This window comes from Rhipicephalus microplus, chromosome 6, assembly GCF_043290135.1.
Source record: "Rhipicephalus microplus isolate Deutch F79 chromosome 6, USDA_Rmic, whole genome shotgun sequence".
In the NCBI taxonomy this organism is placed as follows: domain Eukaryota; kingdom Metazoa; phylum Arthropoda; class Arachnida; order Ixodida; family Ixodidae; genus Rhipicephalus; species Rhipicephalus microplus.
The window spans coordinates 63195212-63216578 of NC_134705.1; the positions used below are offsets into that span (position 1 = coordinate 63195212).

General features: G+C 43.8%; 1 protein-coding gene across 1 annotated transcript in view; it reads left to right on the forward strand.

The window, feature by feature from the left end:
* Positions 1-2598: 2598 nt before the first annotated feature.
* The window catches only part of LOC142765288 (uncharacterized), a 35499-nt gene continuing 16730 nt past the window's right edge, over positions 2599-21367 (forward strand). Inside the window, exon 1 of the mRNA XM_075866023.1 lies at positions 2599-2927. Coding sequence (XP_075722138.1) covers positions 2703-2927 — 225 coding nt within the window. The 5' untranslated portion in view covers positions 2599-2702. The remainder of the gene's footprint in view (positions 2928-21367) is intronic.

Sequence of the window (21367 nt, forward strand, 5' to 3'; positions counted from 1 at the left end):
CACAGACACACAGCCGCATGAACACTGAATTATGACATATGTTGATCACTGGATGAACGGCTTGATATGTTTCTTTGAACAGCTTGCTCCGCTTCCTTCCTGTTTGTTCGCACGGCGGCACATTTCGCCTAGCTTAATGGCACCGATTTCTCTTACTGTTCAGGAAGATGGTCAGGTGTCTTAAACCTATCTTATCCTGGTCTTGGCGCCATACCACTGAAAACTGAGAAGTAGAACCGAAACAGAGAACACCTTATTATGACAGATGCGAAACTAACAAAAAAAAATTCAGCAGATCCCATGTATGTTGGGAATTCACATTATGTGAAGCATGCGGAGGGAAGGTGGCCGTGTTGTAATTTCTTTATTCAGCGACGTGTTATGAAATGATGCTAAATATATGTAGTAATGTTGCAGGAACAGATGCATATTGAACAGTTGCAGTTGTTTCTATAACCAGTTGTTTGCACTTGCACAATGGTGTCATCAGTAACATGAGTATTAGCAACACCAGAAGCGATAAGCTGATAGGAAGGGTTTGTGCTCTCAAGGATGGTAGCCCTGGACACTGGTACATAAATCCACTTCTGCGCATGGCACCTAACTACAATAGACGTTTACACAACATAAAGGTTGTAGCATAGGAGTAAATATGTCATCTTTACGAGATTGCATAGCCAGCACTGCAACCACAATTGACGTTTTACGAACATTACGGTCTATTTGAAAATAGTTCCGAGATCTAGCATGGCTCTGTGGTAGAATTCTTGATTGCCTCGCATTATGCTTGGGTTCGACTCCTGCTGGCACCCTGATAGATTAATATGTAGAGTTTAACGTCCCGAAACCACCATATGTTTATGAGAGACGCTGTAGTGGAGGGCTCCGTAAATTCCAACCACCTGGGGTTCTTTAACGTGCACCCTAATCTGAGCACACGAGCCTACAACATTTTTGCCGGCATCGAAAATGCAGTTGCCGCAGCCAGAATTCGATTCCACGACATGCAAGTGAGCAGCCGAGTAGCTTAGCCACTAGACCTCCGCAGCGGGGCACGCTGACATTTTTTTTTGCGTTTGTAGAGTCAACGCTGGCGCTGTCAGTTTTGTCTTAAAGAGGCCGTGCAACACTTTTTGAGCATGGCCAGAAAATATTGACAATTGGTAGAAGAGGCTCCCGAGAACACGCGAACCAAATAATATAGTTTGCAATAAATAAATTTGCAATAAATAAATGATCAAAGTCAGCTAAAAATTGCTTTCTCTCGTTTCAACAAAAGACGGAGGAAGCTGAAGAATCATTCAAAGGCCATCTATCAGACATTCGCCGATTTTAACAAGGCGCGCTCGGTCCTTACAGGGATCGCCGCGAGAGGCCGCAACTTGTCCCCGCGTGCGCTCGCGATCACACAGAAAAGGCCACGTATTCAAAGCGACAAAAAAAAAAAAAAACGAAGAAAACGTTTTCAATGAAACAACACACGTGTGACGTATTTTTTTTTTGCCAATGCTAACCCCCCCCTCCCCCCTCGGCTTAGCTCCCAGAGCTTTCGCCGGGTATGAGAGCAGAGCGAATGCGATTGCAGCATGACAAATCTTTGCGAGTCCGCTCATACTGCACGTATTCTTAAAATTTTTGCAGCGTTGAATTCGTGAGACAATAAGCTTTTTTAGTGAATCCATTCCATGGTTACTTAAAAAGGTGTTTCAGGGTCCCTTTAACGTTCACGCGTTACAATGGCCCATGTGTGTTCTCGTCGTTTTTGGGTAGATACCAAGTGTCAAACAGCTGTCGCACATACCCACCCTCAGGTATGTGCCACTGTTTAACTGTATAACAAAAAGTGTTTAACAATGTATGTAATGTTATTTGTGTTTTGACCAGCGTGTCATGATCATCAAACTCTCTCATACTAATTTAGGTCCCCACCAAGTTAAGGAGATTATCACGAGAGCACCCAGACGTAAGCGGCTAGATAGATAGATAGATAGAGATAGATAGACAGACAGACAGAAAGATAGATGCCACCACCGCAACCAGGATTCGATCCCGCACCCTGTGGGACAGCAGCCGAGTACCTTAGCCACTAGACCACCGCGGCAGGGCTTAGATAGATAGATAGATAAATATATAGATAGATAGATACCGAAAGTGCATGCAGTACGCAAAGAAATGCTCCGCATTCATAAGGGAATGCAGGCACCTGCACGGGTCCATGCTCTCTTGATTTTGCTCATCTTCCCTGCTCTATCTGATACTAATATGTATTAATGCTCGCTGATGTAGCTTCTTCCCCTTTGTCATTATTCGCTGTGTAGCTGACAGTTAGCTCGTGGAGAATCAATAAATGAAGTACAAAAAGATTGCAGTAAACCTGAACTCCACTCGTACTTCAAGGAGTCCAAATATTTTTGCTGCAATTGATTTGTGAGGCAACAAACTCCGACAATGAGGTAATGTTATGATTGCTTGAAAAAAGCCTGCAGGACGTTTTTAAAAGACAAGGTGAAGCTAGGACTAAAGCTTACTTTGCAGGAACACTTTGCACTTTACAGAGAGCAAAATGGCCAGTAAAAGTCATGCGCCTGAAGATTGTTTTTAAAAGACCACCTGCCATTCCACATAACTTTCCAGGCACTCACATAAGTGTGACTCGTGGTGGTAGCAGTGCCTGCTGGGCAGTGGTCGTGGTTACCCCCATCATGCGACGAGGTCATAACCTCGAGCTGGCAAGGGAGATCGTCTTTGTTGATTCGACTGCCTCATGCGACACCACCAAATGCACAGTAACAGTGGTGCTGACTGCGACCAAGGCTGGTGCTGTCCCACTCGCAGTACTAATTCACAAGGAGCAGAGCAATGATGGCTACCTGGCTGCTTTCAAGCTCCTCAAGGAAGCCCATCCTCTCTGCTTTGGAGGCCAACCAGTAAGTGAAGAAGTAGGCACAAAATTGTAAATTTTGTGCAAAGTGAATTGCTATATATTAATGCCATCCCAATTCTCTACAATAGCATTGTTAACACAAACTTACAAGAACAACTAGTGAAGAAAATATAGAGGCCAGTGCTCAATGCGTGGCTTGAATATATTTCAGTATCCAAACTACAGGTTTTCCCGCCCACTTTATTCCAAGTGCCAGCGTGAATAATCTGCCTGCCATTGAAATAATCTGAGCACCGAGCTATTAAATCCATGTGCCAAACATTTAATCCAAGCGCCAACCCAACGAGGCCGCATGTCAGTGAGTTTAATCCAATTGCCAATGTACTAATTAAAGTGCCGGTCATTTTAATCCAGAAAAACTAGTTGGCCACTTTATACAGTATAAATGTAAGAATAACGTAAACATAAAGTCACAGGAAGAACATTTCCTTCACCTATACATGCTTGCGCTTATGAAATGAAGTGCGCATTGCTATTTCCTCCTAACATTTTGGTGTCATAGCTTCAAAATAAAAAAAGAACAGTGTGTGTTAATTGCATTTATGGGTACTAAACGTATTTGCTCATAGAGTCAGTGTATCGTTCGTCGCTACTGCATTATTCTGGCTAACCATGTACACCATCGCATATGCATAGATTCGTGTCGTCTGCTAAGCAGACAGCTTTCGGCTACTTATTCGCTGAGGCATTCGCAGTCGTCTGCTCAGCCCGGTGATAACGGTGATAGACAGATGGTCACCAGGGCCTTTGTCAAGTCCTTCTCGCGACTTTTAGCCTTGGCGGCCCTCCAGTTTTTGTCTGGTAAATAAATAAAGTTTGATTTGATTTGATATTCATTCGTTCTTGAAAACAGAAACAACCATTTAAAACTCAAGTTGCATTTGTTTCGGTTCATGTGGAATTAAGTTTTTTATAAAAGCATCAAAGGAGATACTCCTGTTTTCATGTAAAAGATGACGCTAGTATTCCTGAAGCGTGTTTGCTTGAAACACGCGTTCACCGAATACACATAATTTTGTTTGAATAAAAAGATAACAACTAATATGAATATAAAATATGACTTCCGTTTTCCACATCAGGGTCACGAGTTTACGTCTTAAGTGCCCTGCAGGACGAAAGCCTCTTAAATGATTTCTAATTTGCTCTGCCCTGTGATGACCCCCTAATTTTTCGAGCATGTACCTGTTTCTGACTCATCACTTCCCACAGTCAAGTTCTTCATATCTTGTTATGCATTCCGGCACTCCAATAACAATATTATGTCTGCCGCATTACATGACCTGGCCCAGACATGTAATGCTATACAAATCTAATTATGAGCTTTGTTGACGACCACAAAATATTCTTGCTTTTTTTTTCGTTGCTATTAAAATGACTCCACCCGGGCCAAGCACTCATCTACAAACTTGTAAATAGCACAGTATAAGCACTCCAAACATGGCTCAAGCGAACCGCGGCAGTGATTTTTGTTTCCACGAATACTAGCGGCGAATACTAATAATAATGATTTATTCTACTTTCCAACTATAGTATTTCATATTGTAGAAACTGCATTTCAAATGCACCGGCATTTCTACGCCCCGTATTGTGCTTTTTGTGCATGGAATAAACTGACTGGCACCTGAATTGAAGCCATTGGCGATTGGATTAAACACGGTGGCACTTGGATTAAAATCACTGGCACGCGACCTGGTTGAGTTGGCGCTTGGATTAAATATGTTGGGGCTTGGATTAAATGTTTGGCACATGGATTGAAGAGATTGGTGCTCACATTACTTCAATGGCGTGCAGATTATCTAAGCTGCCACTTGGATTAGCGTGAGCGGGAAAACCTGCAGTTTCCTATGAAACTTCTGTAACTAGTTTTGAAGACATTTCTGAATTTGCATAGTGTAAGTAATGGCACAATAGCAAACAGCCCCATTAAGCCGGACCAAAAAAAAAAGTTGTACCAGGACAGAAAAAATTATTTGTGACAAAAACAAAAATAAATATTACTGCACAGACTAAGCCACAGGAAAGGGCCTTTGTGGTTCTTGTGGGCATTTGTAGAAATCACCTACATGCTCTCATCATCGTCATCATCATCATACATTTGGCTATGAGTCCTAATCTTTCCCATGTGACACCATCATTGTGGGGGAAGCGTGCCTGTTCTGTGCATTGCACTCAGGCTATATAAGCGTTTCTCCAGCTAAAACATGTACCCACACCATAGGTCGTCATAACTTGTGGAACTCACTCAGGCTCATTCATGAAATATATCAGTCTGTTCAATTTGCCTGCACCACGTGAACCAGTTCACGATGTTCTGCGCCTTGCCATTCGTTTCAGGGGTGCAGCATTGACGACCTCTGAACTTTGCCATTCTTTTCTAAAGGTGCAGAAGAGGTACAGCGCTGGTTCACGATTTTCCCGCCCCTCCCACACTGACAGTCCCGGCTTGGTGCAGCCAACCATGCAGCTGAGCAGACGAAGCAACACTTTGGTGTAGGCACCATACCTGCCTCCACTAACACGATGTGTTTTTTGCAAAGAAGTTCGTGCCTCATAAACTGTATGCATAAACATTTCACGATCGGTCAGTGTTAGCTTGACGGTGTTAACTAAGCGAACAGAAATAAGGCTTGCATCAGCACATCGTCATTCGTTTTGGGTGTTGCACTGTGCCTGCACCACTGAACTTGCGCTTCACAATTTTTGAACTTTGCATGCACAGCCGTGAACCGGTTTCAATTGGTGCAGGTAAATAAAATGGACCTTGTATTTTGAACTTTGGACTCATTGTACTCAGACTCACAAAAATTTTTCTGAGATGAACTCACTAAAACTCTCGTTCACACATATTTATTTATTTAAAGATACTGTAAGTCTTTGTACAGGCCCATACAGGTTCTTAAGCCGGACTGGCTCAGAGTCAAACTAACCAAAGCATTACTCAAGCGCACGCACTCAGTCTCAGACTCACGGCTGGACCTCAGTCTGAGTGAGTACTACTAAGTCAACTAATGAGTTCATCAGCCTAGAATTAGATTCTTTGATTGTGGTGTTAATGCTCTTTAACACCAATATCTGATATAATCCGTGCTCTTCTTGGTGCCGCTTCACACAGCATCTTCGAAAACGAGTTCCGAATGCTTCCAAACCAGTAAAGTTATTTTTCTTGAAGGAGACGATAAGATATATTAGTCAAGAAATTCCCTGGAAGACTTAGTTCGGGACTGTCAAGGCACCCCCTTGTATGATTCACACATCTAATTAATAAATATTGAAACGGTGTATGAACAACACTGCTTTGGAATACCTGTGAATAGATGTGAGTATAAATGTGAATCTAGCTAAGGCTGAGTAATGCTGAAAATGCCTAGGTGGAACCTCAAGTCGGCGAAAATGTGGAACTCACTCAAGAAATATATCTTGCGCTTTAGACTCACTCAGACTCAGACTCTTCAAAATTTTGCTTAGCCAAACCCGCTCTGACTCACACTCACTAAAAGTTTCTTCAAACAAACTCTCTCGGACTTCGACTGACAAAATTATTGCTTATCCAGACTCAGACTCATAATGTGAGTCTGAGTAAGTCCGTGTGAGTTGGCCAATGAGTGAGTTCGTCGACCTATTGCCCACACTCTCTCCTCTTTTTAAAATACTGGTAACAGATGCGAACTTACACTCGTCTTTAACCTTGAAACTTACCATAAATGTTACTGCTCTCTATAATTTATTAAAAAGCAAATAGCGAACTCTAATTGAATAGAAAATTATTAGCCAAGGCTATTTATATTTTTAGATTCACCCACGAAAAATGTTCTCACAACATCCACGAGTTTTCTATGCCTTTATAACTATGGACAGCTTTCAACTTTATTGCATTGTCTGCCAGGCCCCACAGGTACTTATGAGTGACAATTAAAGTGCTGAGAAGGCCGCCCTGCAGCAGACATGGCCGTCAGCAAGGCAGCTTTTGTGCCATTTTCATGTGGCACAAGCGGAGTGGCGCTGGCCTACGACATCTCACAACTCTGTCGACAAAGACCAGAGGAGACGATTCATGTCTGCCTTCCAACTGGCAAGTTTTTTTACAATCTAGTTGTAACTCAAGCTCTAAAATAGGAGGTGCTTTGTTGCATCTGCACTTAGTGAATAAATTCACAATGGTCTGCTATTTTAGCATTCGTTTCATGTTTCCAAGATGATGGCGCTGGCATTGCAGCATAGGTGTATAAGAAGCGCAGCTGTCATGCAAGGCTAGTTAATGAATGACCTTCACTTCCTCGTGATATAATTTGGAGTGTATGCCGCACAAGATGCCCTAAACTGCAGATGGCAACGCTGACAGCATTTGTGTCCATTTTAATCACATTTAAAAAGTACACCAGTAAACGTCTGGTGGTTTCAAATGATTTCAAATGCCATAAAATTAGGCTTGTACAAATATTCAAATACTTCAAATATTCAAACGAATAAAGCAGTAATCAAATTTGCTTTGAATCGAAGTTAAATTGTTGAAAATTGTGAATTATTCGAAATGAACAAATAGGTGCATATTAGTCTACATGTAACATTCTGTAAAGGTGGTTTCACGGCAGTGGAGAGATGCTAAACTATGAAAGCACTTACCCAAGCATATTAGACCACATGTAACAGTGGTTTCACTGCAGTGAATCGGTGCTAAGCAATCAAAACGCGTAATCAAGAGAAATTCGCACTGCAGCAAAGCCCCAGATCAAGACTTAAATAAAGAATTATCCTGACATCGATTCTGCTTTTTTGTTTTCAGTTTAAAAGGTCGTTACACAGACTTATATGCTCTAAGTGAAAAAAATTTAAACGCAGCATATTTTACTGGCTATTACTTGGACTGTACCAAAAGTCAAATGCTGCTACAATTCAAAGTTGTAGCCACTTCCTTTCATGAAAAAAAAAAGCCTTTGCATAGGCTCTGTTTCAATTTTTAAAGATCTGTGCAAGTTTGTTTGGCCATGACAAATATGCCCCTTTTTGTTTATAATATGCAATATATATACTATTACAATTCAATTAGAAATTATTCGCCCAAAATCACTATTCGCTTCGAATTCACTTTAAACTATAAATTCCCTATTCACACAAGCGTACAGAAAATGTCAGCAGCATCAACTTTTATGAACCACCGCTTGGCAATTCGTAGAGCAGACCGCGGCAATCCATTTCTAGATTATAGTGCTGCGCACGTGCACGGCCTTCATTTTAAAAACCGATTCCCGTGCTCCTTTCCTACACCTGACCAATCCTCATTTCATTCCTCACACAAATTCGCTGATCGGCGACTTGACGAAGCACGCAGCTCAACGATTGGGTTAAACCAGTCACGACGGCAGGCTACGCTTTTTCCTCCCTTTGAAAGAGAAGGGTGGCGACACGGCGCGAAAATTTGAAACCAGCTGAAACCAATGTTCTAACTCCAGTGAATTCCTTAATAAAGCATTCGCGAAATCCCTGAGGCAGCATGTTCACGGAGCAAAGGTGCACATATTTTTTATTTTTGGTCCTTGGGGTTGTTTACTGGCCCTTTGAACTGGGGTAATCATGTGCAGATCACACAGTGACTACAATGCAGACAGTAAAGCAGGCTAACGAATCTGCATAATGGTGCAGTTTAAAAAAAAAGGGAAAATATGCAAATACGAGCACCTCATTGAAAAATTTCCTGCTATCGGCAGGTCATGTATGCAGACACAGCAGAAAAACTTGAAGCTGCCACTGCCGAACTGAAGGCCCTACAACACGAGGCCTCCGTGTCAAGAGTTCGGAGATTTTTGCGCCGACAAGAAGAGTGGGTGCAGCTCTACCATTTGGACGTGTTGACAAGGGGCCACAACACCAACAATTTTGAGGAGGCAACCATACGCGTGCTCAAAGACATTATACTGAACAGAGTCGAAGATTTAACGCAGTCGCACTCGCCGACTCGGTGGCTCTGGTGTGGGAGAAATACTTTGAAAGCCGTATCCTCCGCCACGCCTACAGCCCTGTTGCAGCCCATCAACTGCTGTACAAGCGGCTGCTGTCGAGAATGCCAAAAGACGCAGCCGAGGCCATCCAAGTGGTAGGCCAGGGACAGTACATTGTGCCTAGTGCCACCCACCCCAGCTCCAGTTATGAAGTCTATGCCGACATAGGATTATGCACGTGTCTCATTGGTAAACAAGGTGCATTTTGTAAGCACCAGGCTTTGGTGCAGAAAAAGTACGGAAGACTGTTTCCAAATGCTCCGGCACTGAGTACTGACGACCGGTACCAACTGGGACAGCTGGCCCTAAGCGAGAAGTGTCCCCCCAGGATATTTTTCGAACCCTTCCAAGAGGAGGCGCCCAGCAGTAGTGCCAGAACCACGGAAGGTACCAGTGCCCAGCAGGAGGAGCCAAAGGAACTCCAAGCAATGCATGGCACCAGCACGCAAGAGGCCACACACGTCGCACCTGTACCGTCGGTGCCTGATGCCGCCCAATTTGCCCAGGTAGGACAAGCCCCTTGAAAGGGCCCTGAAATACTTTTCAAATAAACATAGGGAATTTGGAGACCTTGTTAAAACCTAACTGAACCTGCCGCTCACACATTGCCAGATTGCAAGATCTAAAGCCAAGCTGGACGTCGTCGACATATGTACAATAGAACATATTGCGGGGAATCGACAAGTGCAAAGAATTCATTTTGAAAATAAAAAGTGTGCAACTAACCACACCACCTTGTGGCACGCCTGTTTCCTGGACAAATGTTTGGGAGAGCACACTGCCCAGACGGACACGGAATGTCCGGTTTGACAGGTAAATTTCGATTATATGAAACATTCTTCCGTGCACACCAAGGTAGGTCAGGTCTCTTAGAATTCCAAAGCGCCATGTTGTATCATAAGCCTTTTCGATATCGAGAAACACAGAGAGAAAATACTGTTTATGGACGAAAGCGTCTCTGGTCTGTGCCTCGATACGATCAAGGTGGTCTGTGGGGGATCTACACTCTCGAAACCCGCACTGAAAGGGGTCTAGCAAATTGTTTGTTTCAAGGAAATGTACAAGTCGGCAGTTTATCATTTTTTCGAAGACTTTGCACAAGCAGCTTGTAAATGATATAGGCCTATAACTCGAAACAGAAGAAGGGTCCTTGCCCTCTTTCAAAATCGGAACAATAATAGCCTCTTTCCAGGAAGCAGGAATAGTGCTAGAAAACCAAATAGTATTGTACAAACAAATTAAGGTTCTTTAGGTTTCGATTTGTAGGTTTTTAAGATTTCGTAAACCACGTGGTCAGAACGAGGGGCGGAAATACTGCAGGTGTTTAGTGATGTTTGGAGCTCAGCGAAGCTGAAAGCTTGATTATATGCCTCGTATTTTGTACATTTGTGTTCTAGTTTCTGCTTTTCTATTCTTGTTTTGTATTTTTGAAAGCATCAGTACAGTGTGCTGAGCTAGACACTTTTTCAAAGTGTGCACCCATGAAGTTTGCCTGATCTTCCAAGCTGTCACCATGTGTGTTTACGAGTGGGAGTGAGTGTGCTTGTCTTCCTGCTATTCTACCAACCATGTTGCAGACTTTAGCCTCCTGTGTATATGAATTGATCCGTGATAAAAATTTCTGCCAGCTTTCTCTTCTGGCCTGTCGACGCGTTCTTTTGCCTTGGGACTTAATTTACTTAAAGCTGTCAAGAATTTTTGCTGTCAATGATTTCCGAAGCACTCTCCTTGCCCTGTTCTGCTCCTTTCGCACATTCCGACACTCAGTGTTCCACCATGAGACACGTCGCTTGCCAGGCATTCCAGATGTTTGTGGTATGCGTTTGGCCGCTGCGTCAGTAAGAAAAGCTATGAAGTGTTGCACAGCTTCATCTGAGCTTAACCTACATATGTCAGTCCAACTTAAACGAGTTGTGTTGTGAAACTGTTCCCAATCTGCTTTGTTTATTAGTCATTTGAGAACAAGTGAAGAAGATTCATATGTTGTTGTTGAACTGAACACTAGAGGAAAATGGTCACTTTCATATGGATTATTTATGACTTTCCACTTCAGGAGGGGTAAAATTGAAGGTGCTACGATGCTGTGGTCTATAGACGAGTAAGTTTTGTAAGCGACGTTATAGTATGTTGGCTCTTTGCTATTCAACAAACAGGCACCGGAAGAGAAGAGAAACTGTTCAATGAGACGACCTCGTGCATCACAGCGAGAATCGCCCCACAGACCGCTATGTGCATTCGGGTCCCCAAGGAGCAGATAATGCTCAGGTAGTTCGTCCATTAAAGACTGGAATGCACGTCTTTCAAGACGGTGGTGCGGAAGTATGTACAGAGAGCAGATGGTGACAAGATTGTTTAGAAGCACTGCTCGGACAGCCACCGCCTCAAGGGACGTAGGGAGTGATAAGTGTGTACACGCTACTCCTTGATTAACCAAAATGGCCACGCCACCAGATGACGCCACAGAATCATCTCGGTCCTTTCTGAATATAACGTAATTACGTAGAAAATTTGTATTAGAGGATTTAAGTTGTGTTTCCTGCACACCGCACTTTCTGTGAGAGCTCATGGACGTCGTCGAGGTTTTAGCAGTCCTCTGACGTTTCAATGTACAATTTGTGTTTCTATATTAGAAGTAAAGTAGTGTTGTGTGTACGAAATGGGTGTGTCTGCTTTTTAAGCTGAACGGTATACTCAGGTAACAGGGCCGTCATTGGGCCCCGTTATCGGCTTTTTATTTCTCTTGGCGCGCTCCAGAGAGATACGCCGATCTTTTGGCACCAGGGGTACCGTAGTGTCTATAGCCTCCTCAGACGCAGTGCGCTCCCTCATTTGCGATCTGGTGTTTCGAGCTTGAGGCCTCGCCTGGTGAGCAGAGTCCTTTATATCTGCCGACGCTGGGGTCTCCTTCACCTCGGGAGGCGTAACGTTTCGTCCCATCGGGCCAGAAGTCGAGGGGACCTCCTTTGCTGCTTGGTAACCCTGGCTACTGCAAGAGCTTGCAGCGGCCGCTGGTGTTGCCGTGGGGACAAACGGCAGGGCAGCCATGGTTGTTCCCGCCCTTGGGGGGGGGGCATTGGCAAACACCTGGGCACACCATGCTTAGCATGGACAGCTGCCGTAGGCCGTTGTAGTGCTGCCCCTTGCTGGACTACATTGGCGAACGATGGTTTATTTGTGAAAAGACCGGATACCCATTGTCGGGCTCCTCAAAAAGCTCTTTTGTGTGACTTTGATTCTAACTATTGTTTTCCTTTTTCCATGTTGGACAGGTTTGGGTGTATGCGGGGTGAGCACCATCGCAGTTCACGCAGTGGGCCCCATCCTCCAACTTACAATCGTCTGTGGCGTGTCCTGTGGTGGCACACTTTCCGCAGTTGAGTCGACCACGGAAACTCCGAGAGCCATGACCAAAACGCTGGCATTTGAAGCAACGTCGTGGGTTGGGGATGTAGGATCGCACAATCTACTTCAAGTATCCTGTTTCGAGATGGTCAGGCAGGGTACTGGTGAAAAATCTCACAATTATGTGTTTTGTTGGGACTTCCTTTTTATCACGCCTAATTTTGATTCTTTGTACTTGTGTCACCTGCTGGTCCTTCCAGCCCTCGAGGAGCTCACCTTCAGTCAGGCCAAGCGAATGTTGATCCGATACAACGCCTCGGGAAGTGTTGAGTGAACGGTGTGGTGTAATTGAGATAGGAATGTTTCCAAATGATTCTAGTTTCGAGAGGTTTTCATACTAGGTCAGACTTTTTACCTCGATGAGGCGATCCCCACTGGCCATTCTTGTAGCCTGGCAACCCTGGCCAAGCGTAGTGGTGAGGCATTTGATGACAACAAAAGGTGAGAATGTTCTGGCGTTCTTTTCAGCAGTTTCACAGTGGATTACATGGTATCGGGGAAAGGTTTCTTTGGGTTTTCTGAAATAGTTGCAAATGTCTTCGGTGCGCCCTTTCTTCGAGAGAAGACGATCGTGCTATGAAGGGAGAGAAGTAAAAGCCTAAAATAGGTATATATGAGTTCGGCAGCCATGCAAGCCGCCCACCATGAACCCCAACACGGGGACGTGATACGTCCTAGATTTATATGAGGCATATCAACGTCAACTCTGCACAGCCGCTCTTGCCAAACATATTGTGCCCAAGACAGAGCACATACACAAGGTTAACCCTTTGTTGCCAGGAAAAATCGGAAGTAAATGGAAGAGAGAAGAAGACAGAACAGATTTAAAGAGGAGAGATGACTAAGATGTAGAGAGAGAGAGAGAGAGAGAGAGAGAGAGAGAGATAGGAAAAGGCGACTGCCGATTTCCCCTGGGTGGGTCAGCCCAAGGGTACCGTCTACGTGGAGCCGGGACCAAAAATATGTGTTGCTTCTGCCGTGGGGCCTTAAAGGTCCAATCGCCCAGCGTCGGCCCAGGATCCCCTTTTCCCCGGACACGGCAAAGCCACTCGTGGCTAAGCGTGGGAGGGAGTCAAAACTCCTCCGTTAGCTCAGGTCTGTGGTGTAGCCACACACCCAACGCCTACTTACGCAGGTGCCCCTGCGGGGACTCATGTTTATTGGACATCTCGTGATAGGACAGTGCCAACTTGGACACGTAATGTATGGTTGAAAAGGTAGCTTTAGATAATTGTCAGTATTCTACCCCGCACACCTAAATGTGACATCTTTCGAAATATGCCAAAGCGCCATGTAGTGTCATATGCCTTTTCCATCCCCTTTTCCCCGGATACGGCAAAGTTACGCACGGCTAGGCGTGGGAGGAAGTTGAATCCCTCCCCCCGTTAGCTCGTGTCCGTGGTGTCGCTACACACCAAACGCCTGCTTTCGCAGACGCCCCTGTGGGGGGCGCTTGTGACTTCTGGGTATGCACCAACACACAAAATCTGGGGAAAAATCAATGGTATATCTTCTCTGGTAGCCGGCCTAAGGTAAGCCATGTGAGCGATATTTGCTTCAGCGCACTCCCTTTCGATTGTAACTTCGTCATGTCAAATTATGTTATTCTTTATGCGTGTCATGTCATGTCTTGATAAGAGGAAGTCAAAATCGACTTCGTGCACTACTAGAGTTTCAACTTTGAACTTCTCGCCTTCATACTCCAGGCGTACCTCCACACATCTGTGATACTCTCGACAAAAACCATCACAGCTGCACACACGGATGATAGCTTCTTGTATCTTGTAGTGATGTGTATCACAACAAGAGACAAGAAGAGAAAAGAGTGGGCGAGGGAACATACTGGGGTTAAGGATATAATAGTTGAAATCGAGAACAAGAAATGGACATGGGCCGGGCATGTAGCACGTAGGTAGGATAACCGCTGCTTCTTGAGAGGAACTCACTGGATTGTCAGAGAAGACGAACGCATGAAGGGGAGATAGAAATTTAGGTGGGCAGATTACATTGAACAGTTCCTAGGCATAACATAGCAGCAGAAACCTCAACACCAGGTTGATTGGCGGATCATGGGAGAGGCCTTTGCCCTGCAGTGGGTGCAGTCAGGTGGATGATAATGAATAATTGTTGTGGTTTAGCATCCCAGGATCACCATAGCATTATGAGAGATGCCGTTCTGGAGGGCTCCAAAAAACTCGACCACCTGGTGTTCTTTAGCATGCTCTAAATCGAAGTACACGGGCCTCAAGCATTTTTGCCTCCATCGAAAAATTCGGCCACCGTGGCTGGAATTCGATCTCGCGACTTTCTGCGCAGCAGCCGAGTGCCTTAGCCACTAGACCGCCATGGCAGTGGTATTCCTTAGAATGCGTTAGACTGGGAATTGTATGTTGTTTAGACTGTAAAGAGCTTTGCCTCTGCTAGCTTTGGTTCATAGGAGGTTACAGTTTTAGAAGACTATTTTGTTCTACCGGCAATTCTAGTTCGTACCTTGTGCCTGTGACTCTACAGCAGCCAGAAAAGCAACGTAATATGAATAATAATGGAAAACGGAAACAAGAATTTGAACGAATTCAAGTGAACGAAAAAAAGGAACAGCTTGTCGTCAATGACGACCCAACCACGCTCACTTTTTGTGTATGTATACGCGAACACCACTCACCAGAGAAGGATTGGCCACCCTGGTGCAGTATCTGGCCACTGCCTCTCACATGCAAACGTCAAATAACACACGGCCCTCAGTCAGATCTGCAACGCAGCAGAAGGTGCTAAGAATCTCTGGATCCGGACAGGCCGCCTTTGGAACCTGAACTTGGCAACGTTTATTGCTAGAACCTTATCTAGTGAGGGAAATCTAGCTGTACTATTCGAGGAGCTAGATGGTGTTAAACGGGATATAATAGGGCTCAGTGAGGTTAGGAGGACAGATGAGGCCTAAACGGTGCTACCAAATGGGCACGTCCTTTGCTATAGGGGCTTGGCTGACAGGAGAGAACTGGGAGTGGGGTTCCTAATTAACACAAACATAGCTGGTAACATAGAGGAATACTATAGCATTAACGAAAGGGTGGTAGGTATCGTAATTAAACTAAATAAAAGATACAAGATGAAGGTGGTACAGGCTTACGCACCCACATCTAGCAACGATGACGCTTCAGTTGAAAACTTCTATGAAGACGTGGAATCGGCAATGAGTAAGGTAAAAACACAGTATATACTATACTGATGGGATACTTTAATGCAAAGGTTGGGAAGAAGCAGGCTGAAGACCAGGCAGTAGCAGATTATGGCATCGGTACAAGAAACGCCAGAGGAGAGCTACTAGTAGAATTCGCAGAACGCAATAATTTACGGATTTTGAATACCTTCTACCGAAAACGAGGAAACCGCAAATGGACATGGAGAAGCCCTAATGGCGAAAATAAGAACGAAATAGACTTTATAATGAGTGCACACCCAGGCATGGTGCAAAATGTGGAAGTGGTTGGCAAGGTACGGTGCAGTGACCATTGAATAGTACGGTCTCGAATTCGCCTAGACTTGAAGAAGCAACGACAGAAACTGATACGCAAGAAGCCCATCATTGAGCTAGCACTGAGAGGAAAAGTACAGGAATTCAGAGTCTCGCTTCAGATAAGGTACTGGGCTCTCAGTGAGGAAACCAACCTTAGAGTAGATACAATGAATGATAATCTGACGAGTGTCATTACGGATCGTGCAGTGGAAAGTGGAGGCAGGGTAGTTAGACAGGACACTGGCAAGCTTTCCCAGGAAACAAAGAATCTCATTAAGAAGCGTCAAACATGAAAGTCTCAAGTACAACAGACAAATTAGAACTCGCAGAGCTTTCAAAGTTGATTAATAGGTGTAAGGTATGCGATGTAAGAAGGTATAACATGGAAAAAATTGAACACGCCCTGAAAAACGGAGGAAGCGTCAAAGCAGTGAAGAGGAAACTTGGGATAGGCAAAAATTCAGATGTATGCACTAAGGGACAAAGAAGGCAAAATAACTACCAATATGAATAGGATAATTAAAATAGCGGAGGAGTTTTACAGAGATCTGTACAGTAGCCGGGACAACCACGACCTTAATACTATAAGAACTAGCAGTTACCCAGATGACACCCCGCCTGTAATGATAGAAGTCAGAAAAGCTTTGGAGAGCATGCAAAGAGGCAAAGCTGCTGGTGAGGATCGGGTAACATCAGATCTGCTGAAAGATGGAGGAGAGATTGTGTTAGAAAAAGTAGCCACCCTGTTTACGAGGTGTCTCCTGACGGGAAGAGTACCGGAGTCTTGGAAGAACGCTAAACATCATCTTAGCACATAAGAAAGGAGATGACAAGAACTTGAAGAACTACAGGCCAATCAGCCTGCTCTCTGTAGTATACAAGCTATTTACAAAGGTAATTGCTAACAGAGTGAAAAAAACATTAGAATTCAATCAACCAAAGGAACAAGCAGGATTTAGAACCGGCTACTCAACAATCGACCACAGTCATACTATCAATCAGGTAATAGAGAAATGCTTAGAATATAACCAACCACTATACATAGCCTTCATAGATTACGAAAAAGCGTTTGATTCAGTAGAAATATCAGCCGTCATGCAGACACTGCGGAATGAGGGCGTCGATGAAGTATATATAAACATCCTGGAAGAAATCTACAGGGGATCAACTGCTACCATAATGCTTTATAAAGAAAGCAACAGAGTACCAATCAAGAAGGATGTAAGGCAGGGGGACACAATCTCCCCAACGCTATTTACTGCGTGCTTACAAGAGGTTTTCAGAAGCCGAGAATGGGAACAGTTAGGGATAAGTGTTAATGGAGAGTACCTTAGTAACCTGCGCTTTGCCGATGACATTGCATTGCTGAGTAACTCAGGGGACAAATTGCAACTCATGATTACGGAGTTAGACAAGGAGAGCAGAGAGGTGGGTCTTAAAATGATTTTGCAGAAAACGAAAGTAATGTACAACAACCTCGAAAAAGAGCAGCGCTTCGAGATAGGTAATAGTGCACTTCAAGTTGTAGAAGTCTATGTCTACTTAGGGCTGGTAAAAACCGCGGAGCCGAACCACGAGATTGAAGTAACTAGAAGAATAAGAATGGGGTGGAGCACATTCGGCAAGCTCTCAAATTATGACAGGTAGATTACCACTATCGCTCAAGAGGAAGGTATATAACAGCTGTATCTTGCCGGTACTTAGCTACGGAGCAGAAACCTGGAGACTCACAAAGAGGGTTCAGCTTAAATTGAGGACGACGCAGCGAGCAATGAAAAAAATGGTAGGTGTAACCTTAAGAGACAAGAAGAGAGCAGAGTGGATTAGGGAACAAACAGTGGTTAAGGATATCATAACTGAAATGAACAAAAAAGAAGTGGACATGGGCTGGACATGTAGCGCGTAGACAGGATAACCGCTGGTCATTAAGGGTAACTAACTGAATTCCAAGCGAAGGCAAGTGGGTTAGGGGGAGACAGAAGGTCCGGTGGGCAGATGAGATTAAAAAGTTTGCGGGTATAAATTTGCAGCAGCAAGCACATGACCAGGTTAACTGGCGGAACATGGGAGAGGCCTTTGTCCTGCAGTGGACGTAGTCAGGCTGATGATGATGATGATGATGATGCAAACACAGAATCGTATTACTGCTATGACTATCTGTACACATGGCGGCGAATGTAGAGCATATTAAATTTGGCCAGGTGGCGTCACATTGGACGAGATGCTTAAGAACTCGCAGGTGCACAAGATACCTGGTTTTAGCCTCGCTATGTACATTGGATACGAAGCTATTCTTGTGGATCCCCTAACCCTAACCGTCTAGCGGCTAACGTTTAAGACTCTCTGGCGTCATTGGAGTGAATTTACCGCCCTTAAAGGGTCACTGAAGCATTAATGCAAAAGAAGTGTGTAGTATTATATTTTTAGCCCGTATAAAGAAAACTGACATAAGTTGCACTTGATTTGCACTTTGTAAAAATTAGACACAAATGTGTCGGGCAGTACACCATGGGCCTCCTTGCCGCCTATGACCTCGTAGCTTTAGAAAAGCATCGCCAGGATCTCTTATAGGAGTTAGCTGCACTTCGGAAAAGTTGTAAAGCAGTTGCACGTGCTGACAGTTGCTCTTTCACATGTCTTCCTTGTGTGTGTACGTTTATTTGTGTGTGTACGGATCAGAGATTGAGCAAACTGCACCCTATTATATCAATGAACAAATGAGGTTGCGATGTGATCATCGTGACCTAGTAGCTCGCCCACGGATCTTATGTATACGTGTGGTGCAGCATACGAGGATGATTTACGGACACCTGGAGTGGGTGTCCGAAATGGGCGGCATGTAGGCTCCCCCGAGGACCAGACGCTGGCATATAACACTCGAAACGTATCCCCAATCCCCAATACAGGGCAAACAAATAAACTTCGCATATTTTATATATATATATATATATATATATATATATATATATATATATATATATATATATATATATACATATATATATATATATATATATATATATATATATATATATATATATATATATATATATATATATATATATGGTGAGAGAGAGATTCAGAGCAGAGATGCTATCGTTATAGCAGTCGAAAAGGTTTTCCCCCAGCTTAGTGGGTGTAACTGCGACCTTATTTGAGAGCGTTCACGCAGAAGTTATGACATAGAACATTTATTTTAATATGGCACAATTTAAAACAAAATAGTTCATAACGTCATCCCTGGATAAGCGACTAACACGTGAAAACAGCAAGATGTCGCTTAAAGAGTAGAGCCAGCGTTAGCAATGGTATATTGTCATTGAACAGACGCCTCGATCAATGTGACAACCAAGACAATTAAAATGGTAGTCCCTACTGCTAATGCGAAAAAGAGGAGATACTAAAATGTGTGGCCTCATGAGGCGCTAAATAAATTACTTAGCTGTTGTGAAGTCATTGATTGTATTCTGTCACATTCCCTACAAAATGGTTAACCTGCAAAGGGTAAACTGAGCCGTAGTTATGTATACACTGTATCAGACATACGTATATGATAAGAGTCGTAACTTTCGCGGCCCCCCTCTTTCCTCATTCTTTACTCTTTCAAAATCCCCTATCCCTTGTGCAGGGTATCATACCACTCATTCTACAGACTAGTTAACAACTCTGTCTTTTCTTTCTCTTCCATTCTTTCCTTTACGTTTTTCATGTGTGTTTGTGTTCTCGACATGCATGTTCGTCTCGTTCCCTTTCTCTCGCTATCAATGAGCATGCTCACACGCATGCTGGTTGATAGTTGGGGGAGTTGACAGTGCGAGGAGGGTATATAAAGCACATATTACAAAGCCGGGGTTACATGGAGAATTCACGGAAACATGATCGTAACCATATTAGTACGTCACAACATTGTAATGCCTATGCAATACAATCACGTAGCGCCTCAATAAATGCTGCATTCGAACTTAGGCTAACAATGTGTTCTTGTAACCGATTACAGACTCGAACTGTATTGGGGAAAAAGGACGTGTTGTACAGGGTACTTTAACACGATATTTCTTTTACTTATAAATCGGGGTCCACTCTTATAGGCACGTGGTCAGGGTCATGGGAATATTTCGTTAGGTCGATTCCTGTTCGCGAATGGTAAATATCATGCATTAATTTTGATTTTTGAGTGCAGCCTCTTTTCTGAAGACTGTCCCATCCAAATAAATTTTTGGCCTCAGATACACTGAACTGCCTTGAATAGTTTTGACAAACAAACCACACGGCCTTACTCTGAATTCTTTCACGCTTGTCTCTATTGATTTGCGTTCACGGATCACAAGCAGTACTAGCATACTCAAGTACTGATTTTACAGTGGAAAGATATAGTAGAGGCCCTGCTTTGACGAGGAGTTGCTTAGCACTCCTTTTCAGATATCCTGGCACTCGAGATGCTGTGGTGACAACGTAGTCAATGTGTCGTGTCCATGATAAATCGGGGGTAAATAACACTCCCAAGTATTTAAATTCGCGCACGTATTATTTTGGAACTGTTCAATTCTTTTTTTTTCAGTTCAGATGCTCTACCAGCTTAGCAACCACGGCAGCTATTCCCTCGTCCAATTCATGATGTATACATGTGCATCAAACGTGGCAGCCTCAGGACAAGTGTCGTAGCCATGATGGGGAAAGTGGAACACTCTTTATCAGCCTGTTTGCCACCACGTCACACGCGATCTCATTACTAGCTGGCAGCTCACGAATAGTCCCTCGCATACTACTTTGAAAGCACCAAGTCTGGCAGAACAAAACCCTCGCTTAGAATGGAGGAAAGAAGTCTGCATATAACAGCGCGTTTTTTTAAAAAGTAGCTTTGAACCGTACACTTTGTTCCAGCATTTCCGTATATTATTGGTCGGAAATTGTGTATGTTATTTTTATGTCAAGTGTGATGTGAGCTCCTGTAATTGACACCAATATACGCATTTTTAATTTACGCGTCTCATGCATCAGCTGAGCGGTTTATAATGGCATCGCAGATAGAAGTGGCAAATACATCTCCTTGAGGATGGGGAGCAGAAGCATTTGTTTGTCAGCTCTATTCGTTAGTCCTGAAGGAGGCGATAAATAACACTCAAATATTTTTTATTGTTTAGTTCTAGCATTGTTTCTACAATTCCTTTGTGGGTAATCAGGAGGTTTGGTCTGAATTCTAGACGTGAGACACGCTGGAATAGCTAGTCAGAAACAGCCATACACAACAGTGTCACCTGGCAACGTTCAGAAGCAGGAAAGTAACAAGAGGCGGCGGCATAATTTGGACGTCCCGCAAGCCCCGGCTTGAATGTGGGAAAATAAGAGAAACACTTCTTCCTAGTCATAGTAACAACCTATTCGCTTTTGTGTGGGCTGCTACCCAACCTCCTCGAAAAATGTCTTCCACAAAATGCAAAATTAAGCGATGCTTGTTACTTTCAGCATTCAGTCACAGCTTTTTTAAATTGTGGCAAGGAATAAATTTAGGTTTTT